The sequence below is a fragment of the Electrophorus electricus genome, chromosome 2 (assembly GCF_013358815.1).
Source record: "Electrophorus electricus isolate fEleEle1 chromosome 2, fEleEle1.pri, whole genome shotgun sequence".
NCBI classification, from domain to species: Eukaryota; Metazoa; Chordata; class Actinopteri; order Gymnotiformes; family Gymnotidae; genus Electrophorus; species Electrophorus electricus.
The window spans coordinates 27,055,720-27,071,629 of NC_049536.1; the positions used below are offsets into that span (position 1 = coordinate 27,055,720).

Here is a 15,910-nt window from a genome sequence, read left to right on the forward strand (position 1 = left end):
GTGACTGTGAAAAAGAAGTGGTGTTAATCTTTTCATGGGGAGTATGTCACAGCAACATGATATATCAACACATGCTTGAAGAGCTGAGTAAAAGACAAAACAATGGCAAAAGAAAATTGATATATTGAAAAAAATAGAAGAAAGTGAATGTTTCCACACATGAAAAAAATCCCCACCCAATAAAGAAAAAAGTGAAGTGATGGGAATATGCTGGTGACACAGATGGCAAGTGGTTAATTAGTAATGATCGGAGTGTTCTACACCTAAACTGAAGTGTTAAGGATTAGATGCCTCATTTATGGTGAAAAAATATCCCCATAATCCAACCTTGTGAGACCACTGTGAGCCTTGATGATGTTGAAGTCTTGCCCGCTTCACTTACAGCCTCACATGTGTATTCTCCCTCGTGTCTTTCCTTTGTAACTTTGTGGATTACTAAAGTATATGTGTACTGGTCTTTGGAACATTTGAACTCTTTGCCAGATTTGATCAATTTACCATTGAACAACCAATTAACATTGTTGACATGTTTTATTCTAACAGTAAATGTAACCACACTATTCTCTACCACAGCAAAGTCTTCTAATGGCATTTCAAAATAAGCATCCTTAGCCAAGGTTTGATGCTCTGAGGTCCTTTTCTCTGTCACATCTTTAAGAAATTCTTCCTTTCTTTCTTTCTGAATAAGAACCTCCATAGACTCCTCAACTGGAATTGGTGCTATAGACATATCAGAGATAAGATGTGAAAGTCCTACATCTCGCTGATAGCCTTGTAGTAACATAGATTTACTCTCTTGTCTTCTAGTCTGAATGGACTTTTGTACATCCACTTTTGCTTCAGTAGTCAACTGAGTCATCTGACTTTCTGACTCTAGTGCAACAGTAATATACTGAAATGAATCTCGAGCTTCAGTCGTCAAAGCAGCAAACTCAGTTTTTGGTGGTGCAAACACACCCACAGTTTCTGTTAAATGCATGGTCTCTACCATTGGTGAGCATATCTCTCTTGAGGTAGCCATGTGAAGCTGTACTCTCTCAGGTCTGAGAAATGATATTGTGCCAGGCTGTTCAGAAGTGATGACTTGCTGTTCCTCAAATATTACAGAATGTAAGGCTATCTGGAGCTCATTTCTGAGTTCAGCTGTTTTTGGATATTCACCTTCAAATGCAATTGTTATTTCCAGTGGGGCAGATGTTGTTATAATGACGTATGAGAAAACTGTGTATTTTGGTTCTTTATGCACTTTTACTTCTTTAAATTCCACAATTTCTAAACTACCCACCACATCAGCCAAAATTAATGGCTGCTCACAGGCCACAGCAGACAGCAATGTATTTTTCAATTGTTGTTTGATATCCAAGCTGTGTGGCTTTGGTGTGGAAATCACAAATGTTAGTTCTTTTGGAAGGGTTTTGCTTTCTTGTACTTCTGCCAGTAAAATATGTCCTCTAGGCTGTGTTGTAATTTTTATTTCTGTTGCTTCTGACTTGATAATGTTCTTTGATACTTCTCCTGTCAGAGTTTGCTTCTCTTCTATTAATATTGACTGCCTCACAGATTGGCCCTCTTGTATCTGTACAGCAAAATCCTGCTCTGCAGCTTCAAGAGTGACACAATTTTCTGTGGATATGGCCTTTTCTTCAATATGCAGAGGATGCAAAGTAATTTGGGACTCTAAACCCAATTTACAAGTAGATTTGTCCATTACCTTCAGATCATCTGTGTGACATTCCACTAAAGCTTGTCTGTCTGTCACGGACATTGCATGTATAAGATTCCAGTGGTTTTCCTTTTGCACAAGTGCGTGCTGTTCCTTCACACTACTCATAAATGGATATTCCTTTGGAAGCTGGATAGGTTCTGAGACCATGTGAAGTATGTTTAAAGGTTTTGGCTCTTTTCTGTGCTCAGCCTTTACCTCTTTCACAGAAACATCAATGTCCTTGGAGTAATCATCACTTATTTCCCTTCTTTCCACTGTAGTAATTGCATGCTTACGGTCCTTTTCTTGCTTCTGCACTGCCGTTTGCTGGTCTGGCTTTATTACTGAAAGTAACTCTTCTTTGAACAAAGTAGTGTCTGACTGCATAGACTGAAGATGTAACATAACAGGCGCCTCCTTTAGTGGTTTTATGGGTAACGTGTTCTCCTCAGCAGAAACCTGTGATAACAGCTCACAACTAACCGCTGTCTGCTCATCCACAGAAATTGTGTATAAAAGAACAGGGCTTTTTCTTGAATCAGCAATCTCTGTTCCTGGTGTCTCACTCATAAATCTACCCTCAGATGGAAGACTATCTTGGTCATTAATCACCTGTAGGTGAAGCACTTGACCATCCTCTTTTTGGGTATGCACTGAAACAGCACTGTCTAGACCTTGTATTGTTACTGTTTTGTCTGCTTGAAGTTTATGCTTTTCCTCAACAACAAGAGCTGGTTTTAAGACCTGGTTTTTGGACAACTGTGCAACTTCTTTAACTGGTTTATGTGTCTCTAATGAACTTTCTTTTGAAAGAGTGTAATTTATTTCACTGATAGAGGTCAATATTGGCTTGATTTTCTCCTTTCCTACTAAACATTCTGTGGACTCCATGGTTGGTAGTGATGACGAATGAGTTTCTGTAAGTTGCATATTTTCTGAAGTTACTGCAGAATATAATAATTTAACTCCTTTGTTAACTCTGAAGCTTTTCTCCTGCACAGGGAATGGGATATTTTTGTATTCTTCATTTAAGATGTCTAATTTAGTCTCAACCTGATGGCTACTAATGGCGTGTCTTGGTTCTGGAGATGACTGTATAGTTTTAGCTTCTTTATTAGTTAAGAGCTGAGTGTTCACAATTGTAAGAGGTGTTACACTCTCAGAAATGGCAGACATTATAATTGAGGATGGTTCTTTGGTGAGTTCAAGTTCTAAAACCTCAGGGCTTTTAATAGAATCAAAATGCTGTTCTTTGAAGACATTACTTTCTTTAACAGCAGCAGTAACTGCTACCATTTGGAGCTGTTTCATAGGATTTGCCACAGAATGTTGTGGATGTGTTGGAACAAGAATTAGTCCTTCTTGCATTTCTTGAGACTGCAGAATTGTAGCTTGGTGAGTTAACTGCTCCCTTTGTAGAGTTGCAGATGAAACATCTATGTCTTTTAAACCACCTACTTGCTTACTTGCTATAGTCTGCCCATCCTCAGAGCCAACTGTATAACTTGTCTGGTGTCTTTCCTGCATGTTCCTTCTGGCCTGTTCAGAAAGATCTACACTGTACAAGCCAGACTCTGTGGCTTTTTCAGAAACAGATGCTTTGTAAATCTTCTGTTTCATTGAAATGATTTGTTCCTGCCATTGAAAGGCTGAGTCAGTATCAGGGAAGACAACTAGTTCAGCACTGCAAGAGGCTTCTCCCAGAGGGTTCATTGCTCTACATGAATACAGACCACTGTCTTTTTGCTGAATGCTCATTATCTTTATGAAACCAGACCCATCTACATTATTAACAATAATACAGTGTTTACTAGGCTGAATATGATTGCTGTCTCTGAACCACTGAATGTCAGGATGTGGAGCTCCTGTTACTTTGTATTCAAACACAGCCTGGGCACCAACAGTGCGCTGTATTGACTCAATTGCTTTGGTGAAATATGGAGGTTGTCCAATAGCCTGATCCACTCTCTTTTCATCTTTCACTTTAACATGGAGAAGAGAGGCACATGATGATATGCCAAACCTGTTGCTTGCAGTACAAGAATACTCGCCCTCTAATTCCTTCTTAACTTTGTTTATAATGAGAGTGAATTCTTCATTCTCTTGGATAAATGAATAAACAGATGAAGTGGTTATTACTTGGCCATTGTGATACCACTGAACAATAGGTTTTGGAAATCCAGACACAATTACTGTAAATGTAGCAGTGTTTCCAGAAGTTACAGTTGCTGGGAAGAGTTTGGTTACAAAAACTGGCTTTTCTAGTGTTTGCTGTATTTTTTCTGAATATAATTTGTATTCTGGCTGAAGTTCAAAGGTTTTGCTTTTCTCTTTTATATGGAAGCTTGTTGTACAAGAATCCTCTTCAGAAGACACAGCCAAACTAGAAAAAGCTAAGCACAAAAAGGATACATTTTTACATTTTACAATTTTCATGCTGAAAAAGGTAAATGTGACCAGCTTTTAGTTAGTTAAGATATTTGGGATTTGTGTGACTTTGAAATCAAATGCATTTGTGCAAGCACAACATAAAATAGATCAAATTATCTTCACTTGCCATACAGCATTACATAAGGAATTTATGTTTGCTTCAGATGTAGTTGATTGTAGTACTAATCAATAACTTAGTAAAAGAAGGGCATATAGAACATTCAGCATGAGTTTAATAAAAATAACATTACTAATATAAATACAATTTATAATAATATAACTCTTTTTTTGTATGATTAGTTTACCTTTGGCTTCTTCCACATGTATAGCTTCTTCTTCCACTGTATGCACTGTGAAATGAAAATACAAATAAATAAATGTAAGCATCTGCAAAGAGTGGTTAAAATCATTATTACATTGATAGTAACTTTTATTTCCATTTCCTACTCAAAATGTAAGAAAATGGACAACATCTCTCTTGAAGAACATCCATGAAGGATATCACAACACAGTCATTTTCTTTTTGCTGTATTTTTGAGAGATGTAAGAGTCTTCTATGTAATAAGAGTGCGAATAAAAGAACATGTGGCCTCAAAAGATGAGAAAGACCAAAGCATGCAAATGCCAACCTGTCTTCAGCCTGAGCTGGGTGCTGCATGCATTGTCTCCTGCAGCACTGATAATTTTGCATGTGTAAATATCCCCTTGCCTGGGACCAGTATTCATTACATTTAAGCAGTACAAGGGCCCATCATGTTTCAGGGAGTAAGACTCTTGACTCTTTTGGTTGTGTAACCAAACCACATACGGAGAGGGAATTCCTTTAATTATACAGTAAAGAGATACATTTTCTTTTTGCTTTGTAAGGATGTCTGGGGGCAGTTTCACAAGGAATTTGGGTTGAATTTCTTCATATATATCACAGTCCAGCAATGGTTTAAGATCAGGGTAGGAATGTTGGATTATTTGCCACTTTGCCTTCAGAGAGGAAAAATGTAATGGTCCGACATTCTCTATAGATTCCTGTTTTTCTTGGTAAGAATCCTTTATACTGGACTCATTTTCACTTTTAGAAGGTTTACTGTCAGAATCAGAAGGGATGGGGGTTTCTGCTTTGGGCTTTGCTTCCTTAGCTGAGTGAGAATAAAGTTAGGGAAATTTATTAGGGATTATTCATCAGTAAGAAGATATTGTAGCACTGATAGAAAAGTTAGTGTAATGATTGGATGATGTTAGGCCAGGCCTGTCAAAGATTAAACTACATACAGGATTAAAATTAATTACATGAAATATTACACTGTAAATCACTGTTTGTTATAACCATATGGGAAATATTTAGGATTTAAATTAAACATCAGCTTTAAGCATGATGAGATGGAATGGTCATTACAGAAAAGATAAACCTGTAACCACCTTCTACGGTGAGCCACGCAGATGTTCGATTCTCGCCATTTATATTTTTAACAGTACAGCTGTAAGTTCCCTGGTCTGAAAGTTGCACATTGAGTATGACGAGAGACAAAACCCCTCCATGATGCAAACATTGTACTCTCTCTGTATTCATAAGTTTTCTTCCATTATGGTCCCATACAACTTCCATAAGAGGTTGCCCATCAAAAGAGCAGTTGAACTGAGCGACATCACCCAGGTTGACTGTCAGGTCATTCATTTTCAGAGTCAAGGCTGGACTCCTGGGATATTCTTCCATGGATGTAATTTTCTGCTGGACCCCAATGAGTTTTACTGATGATGTTACCGTTTCCATAGTGGACACCATTTCAGAAGTTTGAACAGTAGAAGAAGAATGAGTCTCAGTCAGGGTGTGGGAAGTGACCCTCTCCGAAAGAGATACTCCAGAGGTCAACATAGTTTGTCTATTTATGGCTTTCACATTGAGATCTGAGCAATGAAGAAATAAAATTAAAGAATTATGTCAGTCGCTTTATATCCTTCATTGGTTTCTGAACACTGCAGAAGTAGTTAGAGCAGTGCAGGACTGGTAAAGTAAGGTGTCACAGTCCATGGATAGAGACAAGCAATTAGTGTGAGAGGAAGCACTATGCTCATTAAAGACTGGAGGCTGTGTTTAACTAGAATATTAGTAAATGTTTAAATATTTTAAAATGCTTGAAACAAAGAATGATTAATTAAAAATATTTCTTAATGATTTACTTTTTTCCAATGTAAGAAATGTCTAAGCTGGTCATCCATGATTAAACTAATAGAATATTGGACATGCCTAATCCTTTAGATTGGATCAAAAACAGTGGTGCTATTGGATGGCAAACAAACCAGGATGGAGTCATCTGGCTGCTAGCAAATAAAAAGCATTGTTAAATCAATTTGAGAACATATTCCTTAATAACATTTCTCAGTAAATGTTTCATTTAGCACAAATAGTACATTTAAATTCATTAAACTCAGCACATTAGATACTATTTTTACATGACAAAAGACGTGACCTTCACAATTTTTAATACCCATTTATGCACCAAGCTTTGGTCTAGTTTAAACACTGATTGAACACATGGTGTAAAAGGCATGACCTAGGTAATATAGCTGTTGGCTAAATAGCTGTGCTGTGGATGAATGCCTATTCAAAATGTGACACAGTGATGGACCCAGGTCTTGGTATAAATAGCTCATGCCCAAGTGTAACAGTGGTCAACTATTTGGTGTAAAATCCACCTCTAGTCAGACCCATATTGTGACCATGGTTTAAACAAGAGTTGTCCATGTAAAAGGTGTATAAATGGGAAATTAGACATGCAACATGGAGAGTATGACTGCAAATATGTAATCATGCAAAATAAGATGTTACATTGAAACAAACTGATAAACTGACCATTGATTTTCAGAACTGCAGTAGAAGAGACCATCCCTGAGGAATTGCGAGCAACACAAGAGTATTGCCCCTCATCCTCAACATATGCTCTGATGAGCTCCAACTGCCAGCTACCATCATACTCAGACATTTTAAGATTGTCCGACTGCTTCATCTCCTGATCATTGCAATACCAGGTAACCTTCAGATCTATAAATGAGTAGAGAGAGTTTTATTTGTAACTGTTCCCTGAACAAACATTCATAATGTTTCAAAAGTTCTGACAGACCTGAGGCTTACCTTCTCCAGAGACTCGACACTGGAATTTGGCAGACTCTCCCTCCTCAACAGAGACATCTTGAATAGCAGATACGACAACAGGTGGGGCCAATGGAACTCCAACATCTGGAGAAACCACTTCTGACATTGATTAAACACAGAGGTAAGCATATTAGAAAATATTAACACTGGAGAGACTATTTGTTTTTACTGAGCGATTGACTTGTTTGTTTACCTTCCACATTGAGTACAGCAGAAGTGGTGTCCTGACCATAGTCATTTTTGGCCTCACAGGTATACTGAGCTGCATCCTCTGGGAAGACTTCAATGAGCAGTAGAGTGTGCTCATTTCCCTCCCTCAGGAACTTGCACTTGAATCCAGAAGACAGCATCTGAGAGTTCTTATACCATGACACCTGAGGCTGAGGGATGCCAGTCACTTCCACAGAGAAGCGTGCAGGTTTTCCAGCCTCTACAGACAGATCTAACATGTGTCTGAGGATCTGGGGAGGCTCAGGGTCTGAATTGAATTTTTAAAAATTAAACAAACAAAAAAGAGAGAGAAAAAAGTAAGAAAAAACTGGAGCCAGTGCAAAAGGATCATGATTTCTAAACATAACTGAAAGACTTGCACCTACAGTAACATTTAATAGACATAAATATATATTTAAATACAGTGTATAACTGAACTGCTGAAAAAAGACACTCACTGTTGACATGTAGATTCACTCTCCTACTGTTTTTTCCAGCAATAAAAGTGTATTCCCCAGCATCACTCCTGTATGTTTCTGCAATTGTCAAGCGATGCACCTTTCTCATAGTCACATAGTTGAAGCGCTTCTCAAGGGAGAACTGGATCTCAACACCATTTCTCAACCAGCGCCCTTCAATTTCATCCTCACTGACTTCAAATTCAAATGAGGATCTCTGCTTTTCAATAACCTAGATTAAAGAGAAACAGTTTAGTAAAAAAATATTAACCAAATTAGCAATCAATAATTAATAATCAAGTTTAATCATGTTTAGCCAGGAAAAAAAGGAATATTATTTATCCATTAATAATGAAAAATTACATGGATGTCCTTCTCAGCAGGCTCAGAGATGTGAACATCCTTGGCCTCTATTGTGAGGTGAGCCTTGGAGACACTTGAGCCAGCAACTACAGAGTATTCACCAGCATCAGACATACGCACAGTCTGGATCAACAAGCGCTGCAGGAATTTGTGTGTAGTAACTTTGATCCTGAAATAATAGAAAATTATATATTGAACAAATTTTGTTATGAAAATTATATGAATGTTGTCAAAATCCGTATGTCATCTTCTGGAAAATGTATTACATTCAAAAAATACCTGTCAGTTAACTCAAGTTCTTGTCCATCTTTCATCCATGTCACCTGAACATTAGGCTCAGAGAGCTCACATTCAAAGATGGCCTTTTTCTTTTCAGTGATCTTGATGTCTTTGATATGTTTGGTGAGCTCAATGACACGTGCTGAAGAACAAATAATGCAAATCATCATCATACTGAAATGGAATCTGTAACATTTACAAGAAAATGTAAAAACTGTAAAAATATAAAAACTTACCCTCGACAAACAGGTTTGCTGATGTCTCAGCAGATCCAGCCACAAACGTATACTCTGCACTATCACCAAAATGCACATTACGGATGGTGAGTGAGTGGGACAGTTGTCTAGAACGAATCTGGCATCTATCACTGGATTTAATCTCTACACCATTCTTCAACCATTTGGGGCTGATGCCTTCATAGTTCACAGTCACTTCAAATGTTACAGTGTCCTTTTCCTGAGCATTGAAGTCTTTAAGCATAGAGGCGATCAGAATGGCTGAAAAATTAGATAAGATGCAGGTAAATATAAAATTAATTTGCTGGTGAAGAGTCAAACAGGCATAACAAAAGACTGAGAATGACTTACGGTTAACAGTCAGGGTTGCTGACAAGCCGTCATTTCCACACACGAACGTGTACTCTGCAGAATCATCCGTGCTGGTGTTCATGATCTTGAGTTGGTGGAGCTTGCCCTGCACCACAATGCTAAACTTCTCATTCATCTCAATTTCATCTCCATTTTGCAGCCAGATGGATGGGACATTGAAATGTGAAACTTCACATTCAAAGGTGGCCATTTGGCTCTCTGCAACCTCAATATCCATCATGGGTTTTGTGATCCTCAAGGCTGAATGGAGGGGAACATGGACCTTACTATACAATTTGTGCACAAATACCAGAAGATGTCTTACACTGTGAAAAAAGTGTTACTTAAAACTTACATTCAATGTGTAAATGTGCACTGCACTGCAAATATCCAAATACAGCAATGTATTCTCCTGCTGTGTCGTCTTCCACTCTCTGAATGATGATTTTGTGGGCTTTCCTCTCTGATAATATCTTAATGTTAGAGCTTGGGACTAGTTCTTGGTTGTTATACATCCATTTAACTGGAATATCATCATGGGACAGACTCAACTCAAAAGAGACGGTAGCGCCCAGCAGTGCTGTAACATCCTTGGGTTTCTTCACAATCTTGATAGCTAAGAGAGAAAGCAAAAGTTCAAATAAAGGTGTAAGCAAATGTTTAGGTAAAAGCAATCCAAAGATAAGTACTTACTCTCAACATTCAATCTGGCATTAGCAGAGAGCTTTCCCAGTTTGAATCCATAAACTGCTTCATCCTGGGTGTTGCAGTTTTTGATCTTCAAGGTGTGCACCGTGCCATCTACTGTAATTTCATATTTATCACTTGGCAGAATTTCCACTCCATTCTTGATCCACTGGGCACCTTTCACATCCAAATGGGTAATTTCCAGACTGAACGCTGCCTCTTGTGTCTCAGTTACAGTTTGGTTCTTCAGTGTCTTCTTTATCTTCACAGCTATAAAATTTACAAGTATATCCATAACGAAAAGAGGTAAACAAAAATATTAAATGAGAATAAACTATACAGTGACATAGGATGTACCTTCAACCCTGAGATTTGCTGATGTCTTAGAGTTTGCCACCTGATAGGTGTATTCCCCAATATCCTGTGGCCTGGTAATGGCAATAACAAGGCGTCTAATAGTACCCATGTCTTCACTCTGGATATTGTCATTAAAGTTAACAGGTTGTCCATCCTTAAACCACTTTCCCTCAGCAGACAGATTGGCCACTTCACACTCCAGCTCAGCAGTCTGAGACTCTGCTACTGTCAAATCATGCAGTGGGCTGCTTATGGCGCCACCTGGTGGACAAAACCAAATAAACACGCAAGCTAAATATATATATATATATATATATATATATATATATATATATTTAAACTCATCCATAAAACAGTGTACATACTTCTGAGATTTGTGCATGATTATATTGAGAACATGTAATCAGGAGATTAAAAACCCTATAACACATTGTCAAATATTCCATGAATGTTCATTTACCTGAAACAACTATCTTTGCTCTGGATGTCTTCTCTCCAGCAGCAAATTTGTACTCTCCCTCTTCATCTTTCATGATATTGATGACAGTAAGACTATAATGAGTGCCTTTGCCCACAATCTTGTACTTTGGGCTAGTTTTAAGTGGTTGATCCCTAAAGGTCCAGAGAGGATCAATGCCAGGATGAGATACTTCAACCTCAAAGGTAACATTTTGAGTCTCTTTACAAATGTGATCCTCCATGTGCTTTACAATGCTGATATCTGAAAAGTGCCAATAAACAGCAATTGTTATTTTTCTTATAATCCATCAATTTAATAAAAAATGGTTTAAATTATGGTTCCCTTAACTTACAATAATTACAGCATTAGGTAATATTAACAAATCCTGACCATCTGCATTAATAAACCATGAGTAGTGTTAATAAGGTAATAATTGTGTAATTAAAATCATTGACATCTTTCAAAATTAAGGGACAACCTGTGATTTTTCTCTTGTCACTGATGAGACACTGATGCTGTCTATCCACCCCAGAACTTTCTGCAAAGGTTTATCAGTCAATTTTCCCTCAAGACTACCAACAGAGATGTTAATTACTTATATCTTATTATTGCTGAAGATCACACATTGTTAACATTACCTAATGCTTAATGTTACCTAATGTTGCTTAGGGGAACCTTAAGGTAAGGTTTTACCACAAAACTAAGTGGTAAACGTACTTTCAACCATGAGTGTACAGGTTGAGTCAACTCTACCAACAACCATCTTATATTCTCCTTCATCAGAAGCATAAGTCCTGTTCAACACAAGACGTTGCTTGGATCCCTTTGCAACCATTTGGACTCTATCACTGGGCATCATCAGTTTGCCATTATGGTACCATTTCACAGAGCTCACATCAGCAGCAGTGATTTTAGCCTCAAAGACAGATTTTGTGCCTTCTACAGAAGAGATGTCCTTTAATGGTACTAAAAAGTCAATAGCTATAAAAGAAAAGGAGAGTTATTAAAAATGGTAGATGAAATTTCAAGTACCAAAAAAGCAAATTCTCATCCTGAAAGGCTGTTTATTATACTCTTATTCGCATGTATTTTTTTATCGAATAAAGGTTCTAACTATTAATGCAACAATATTGTTTATGTGGTCTAGCTGTATTTAACAAACAGGAAACTTCTCCAGAAGGATTCATTTTTGGGTAGTCTAATAACTAAACATATCTTTGAAGAGAAGCACTTTGGAGAGTTTGGATAGAAGGCATGACATATTTACACATTGCAATTGAATGACATATAAAGGATAGTAAGTAAACAGACTTTGCAGCTTACTTTGAACAATAAGCTTTCCAACTGTGGAAATGTCATGGGTGTGAACCACAAATGAATACATTCCACTATCATCCTTCTTAGCATCTTCAATGAGAAGCTTGCGTGTCAGTTTGTCAGTCACGATGTAAATTCTATCTGTGGCCGAAATCGGTTGACCATTCTTCATCCATGTTCCCTCCACGTTTTCCTGAGAAAATCGTGCCTCCAGTTGGGTGATATCACCCTCACAGATGGTCAAGTCAGTGAGGCCTTGCAGTAGTGTAACTGGGCGCACTAGAGTAAGCACAAATTACTTTACTTGCAACACAGAACCTTCCAGAATGCCAAACATTACAGTGAAATCATGACTAAAGGCATGGTCACACTGGACACTTGCCACGCTATTTTCTCTACTGAGGTGGAGAAAAATAAGTTGATTGTAGTGGTTCTAAAGGGTTTTTTTTTTGTTGCTTTTTTTGTGAATAGCCCCACTTCCTTGTTTTTAATATCCCACACCTCCAAGGTTCGGTGTGACCACTACTTAAGTTAATTATGAAGAAGACTAACCAATAAAGAATCTTGTTCTTACAAAGAATGATCTTAATACTATGAATACACTTCCAGAATACTCACATTTCATCTTCAAGGAAGCACTTGTCATCAGATCACCCACTTTGAAGGTGTATTTCCCTTGGTCTTCCTTCTTCACGTCTTTAACACATAGGCAGTGGCGTCCACGGCGGGAGGACACAACATATTTAAGGCTTCGTGTGATCTCTTTGTTTTCAAAGTACCAGGTGCCTTCAGCATCCTCTCGAGACAGTTCACACTCAAATTCTCCAGCATACGTCTCTGGTACTTCAGTATTTTCAAGGTTCTTCACAATTTCAAGTGGGGCACCTATGTTACAAGCAAATAAATCACTCATTAGCATTACAGAACACACAGCACCACCAAAATTACAGCACAGCAAATTAGTCATCTAGGAATTTGGTGCTGCTAGGCTTAAGTTGGTTGAGTTAGTAACACTACCACAGGTATAGAAAGCTTTTCTATGAGAAGCTTTATCAATTTTTGCTTAACACTTACCTTCAACATGAAGTCTTGCAATTGTTCTAATATGGTCATCATCTGCAACAACACAGCTGTACTCGGCTTCATCACTCATGTTGATGATAAGCACAGATAGGAAGTGCACCTTTCTGTCAGAGTGCATCCTGTACTTGTCTCCAGAGAAAATCTCTGCATTGTTCTTTAGCCATTTGACCTTGACAAAAGGCTCATTGGTCTCACATTCAAATGTTATAATGGTGTCCTTCTCTTTGGCATTTTTATCTTCTAATTGTTCAGTAAAAGAAATTACTTGTTTCCCTGAAAGGTATTGAGAAAGCAAGGGTGAATGGAAGGAACAAAGAAAGAAAAAAGTGAAAAAAGGAAGAAAGAAGGAAGTTAAATTATGTTCACAATTCATTTGTGCATCTCCTAGCTTCTGTAGTTCTGTAAAAATAAAAATAAAAAATTAATGTCTTTACCTTGAACAAGTAAGAATGCATGGCTTGAGGTCTCTCCTGCAATGTTCATGGCTTTGACCATTACACTAGCAGAGTCTTCAGCAGAAACATCTCTAATGACAAGTTCACAGACATGGTCTTCAGGCCAATACCAGTACACATGGTCTGATTTTTCAATCAAGATTCCATTCTTGAACCATTGGCATTCTGGATCTGGTTTACCAACAACTCTACAATGGAAGTGTACTTCATCACCTAGGGCAACTGTCTGACTCTGAATACGTTCCAAAATCTTTGGAGCTTCCATACTTGGAGAAAGTATTATTTTCTCTGGTTTGAATTTGGGAATGGTAAGCTTTCGCTCTTCTTCTTCTTTTAACTTTTCAGCTTCTGATAGTTCTTTGGTATGATGAAGAAGTTCTTCTTTCCTCTTCCTTAGCATATCTTCATAAGACTCATCCTTTTTACGAGACTTCAGCTCAACTGCGGTGATAGCTTCATAGTAACCCTCCTGTGTTCTGCGTTTAAATTTACTTCTCAGCTCTTCTGATTCCTCAGTTAATTTCTCATGGATTACCCTCTCAGTTTTCCTTAGCTTCACCACTTCTTTGGCTTCTTTGGACAGCTCTGAGGACTTTTCAGGTTTCACAACCTCAAAGGACACTCTTCCATGTTCTTGAACAGCTGCAGGAACCTTCATCTCCGGGGCCCGTCGCAGAACTGTTCGAAAGTCCTCCCTCTGCTGAATCTCAAACTTCACAACATGCTCAGCTGTCCCTTCAGGGTTCTCCGCCACAACTTTGACCTCACCGGAGTCATAGGATTTGCTATCTACAATCTCTAGATAGTGAATACCATCATAAAGTATTCTGAATCGTTTGCTCTTGCGTATAAGCAGTCCGTTTAGGTACCAGTTGACTTTGGGGGTCGGGTAGCCAGTCACTCGGCAACGGAATTTTGCAGTTTCCCCTTCCAGTACTCTTACCGGTTCTGGAAGCAAGACAATCTCTGGCTTAGTTTTTTCCATCAGGTCGTCTCTAGTAACACCTGAAGGAGCTCCTTCATGAGCAATACGCTCAATTTCTTCAATTCTCTGTACCCTTCTACCATCTGGCAGCTGACTTTCCTGAACAAGGCTCTTCTCATCTTTCACAATCAGGGTAGCAGAAGTCTGGTCAATACCATACTTATTGGTGGCTCTGCAGGTAATAACACCACTGTCTCTTGCATAAGCAGCTTCATAGTCAAGACTGCAGTAGCCAAACTCATTGACCATACGTAATCTGTTAGCAGCTGCCAAGGGCTTGCCATCATGCAACCACTCAACAACCATTGTGGGATCACCAATAGGGGTCAGTCTACATTCAAAGTGCACAGGGCCAAATTGCTTGAGTCTGACAGAGGTCAGTTTCTTTTTGAAATGAGGCTTCTGCTGTTTCTCCTTATCATAAAGGTCACCCTCCTCCCATTGTTCTTGACCATAGCGGAGATGCAGTGGCTCAAGTTCTGGTGCCGCAATTTCCTTTGCCTTGTAGGTCCCTTTAGGGATTATGAGTTTTCTTTCTGGCTGAGGTTCCACTGCCTCCACCTCAACATTGACTCTGCAGCGTGTTGTATCTCGGCCAGCTTTGTTAATAGCTGTGGCTGTGTACCATGCACTATCAGAACCACAGGTCTGAGGGATCTTGAAATGACCCTCTCCCTTTCCACCCTCAATCCTAAAGAACAAACAAGATTTCACTTGTGTCTGGTTGATGATAATGATAAAAAAATATATATAATAATTTTTTTCCATGCTTTCTATTTATGACTACCATTTATGATATTCAGCAACCAAAGAACACATTACTTTCATGTTGCCCGTGGTAGCATTATTTTTTGCCAAAAAATATACTCACTTAATATTTGGGTGCTTTTGTGGAGAAATTATATCACTGTTCTTCAGCCAGACAATGTCAGGAAGGGGGTTGCCAATTGCTTTTACAGCCAACTCAACCAAAGTACCTTCCTTAACAGTAATGTTCTTGAGCTTTTCAACAAAGTGAGGTCTTATCAAATTTTCCTTAGCTGAAAATGTTTAATGGAAAATAGATGGTACATATCACTTTTAAAGTTCATCTTCAATAAATAAATATTTTTAGATGCATCATATACCCTCAGACTGCAAAATTACAAATATCAATAAGAATGCACACTAAATAATAGCATACCTTCTACAGTTAGAGTAATTGAAACAGAGGTTTTTCCAGCTCTGTTCTGAGCAACAACTGTCCATTCCCCAGAGTCTTGAGGCATAGCAGGAACCACAATCAATGACTGAGTTCCATCTTCCTTTATCACAATTTTGTGGGTGTAGTCATTTGCCACTTCATGCCCTGATTAAAACAAAAATGTATCTGTCATCTCAGAATAAGGA

The 15,910-nt window shown here is 38.3% G+C and overlaps 1 protein-coding gene across 1 annotated transcript in view; it reads right to left on the reverse strand.

Annotated features, from left to right (window-relative positions):
- The window catches only part of ttn.1 (titin, tandem duplicate 1), a 143,468-nt gene that overhangs the window by 116,324 nt on the left and 11,234 nt on the right, over positions 1-15,910 (reverse strand). The window contains exons 17-38 of the mRNA XM_035536429.1: positions 15,705-15,869; positions 15,393-15,561; positions 13,516-15,212; positions 13,073-13,354; positions 12,617-12,883; positions 12,005-12,277; positions 11,399-11,662; positions 10,682-10,942; positions 10,222-10,482; positions 9,871-10,134; positions 9,533-9,793; positions 9,178-9,438; positions 8,827-9,087; positions 8,591-8,732; positions 8,312-8,480; positions 7,949-8,180; positions 7,474-7,758; positions 7,260-7,379; positions 6,981-7,169; positions 5,549-6,034; positions 4,441-4,485; positions 328-4,098 (exon numbers count right to left, since the gene is read on the reverse strand). Of these exons, the coding sequence (XP_035392322.1) occupies positions 328-4,098; positions 4,441-4,485; positions 5,549-6,034; positions 6,981-7,169; positions 7,260-7,379; positions 7,474-7,758; positions 7,949-8,180; positions 8,312-8,480; positions 8,591-8,732; positions 8,827-9,087; positions 9,178-9,438; positions 9,533-9,793; positions 9,871-10,134; positions 10,222-10,482; positions 10,682-10,942; positions 11,399-11,662; positions 12,005-12,277; positions 12,617-12,883; positions 13,073-13,354; positions 13,516-15,212; positions 15,393-15,561; positions 15,705-15,869 (10,125 nt within the window). The remainder of the gene's footprint in view (positions 1-327; positions 4,099-4,440; positions 4,486-5,548; positions 6,035-6,980; positions 7,170-7,259; positions 7,380-7,473; positions 7,759-7,948; positions 8,181-8,311; positions 8,481-8,590; positions 8,733-8,826; positions 9,088-9,177; positions 9,439-9,532; positions 9,794-9,870; positions 10,135-10,221; positions 10,483-10,681; positions 10,943-11,398; positions 11,663-12,004; positions 12,278-12,616; positions 12,884-13,072; positions 13,355-13,515; positions 15,213-15,392; positions 15,562-15,704; positions 15,870-15,910) is intronic.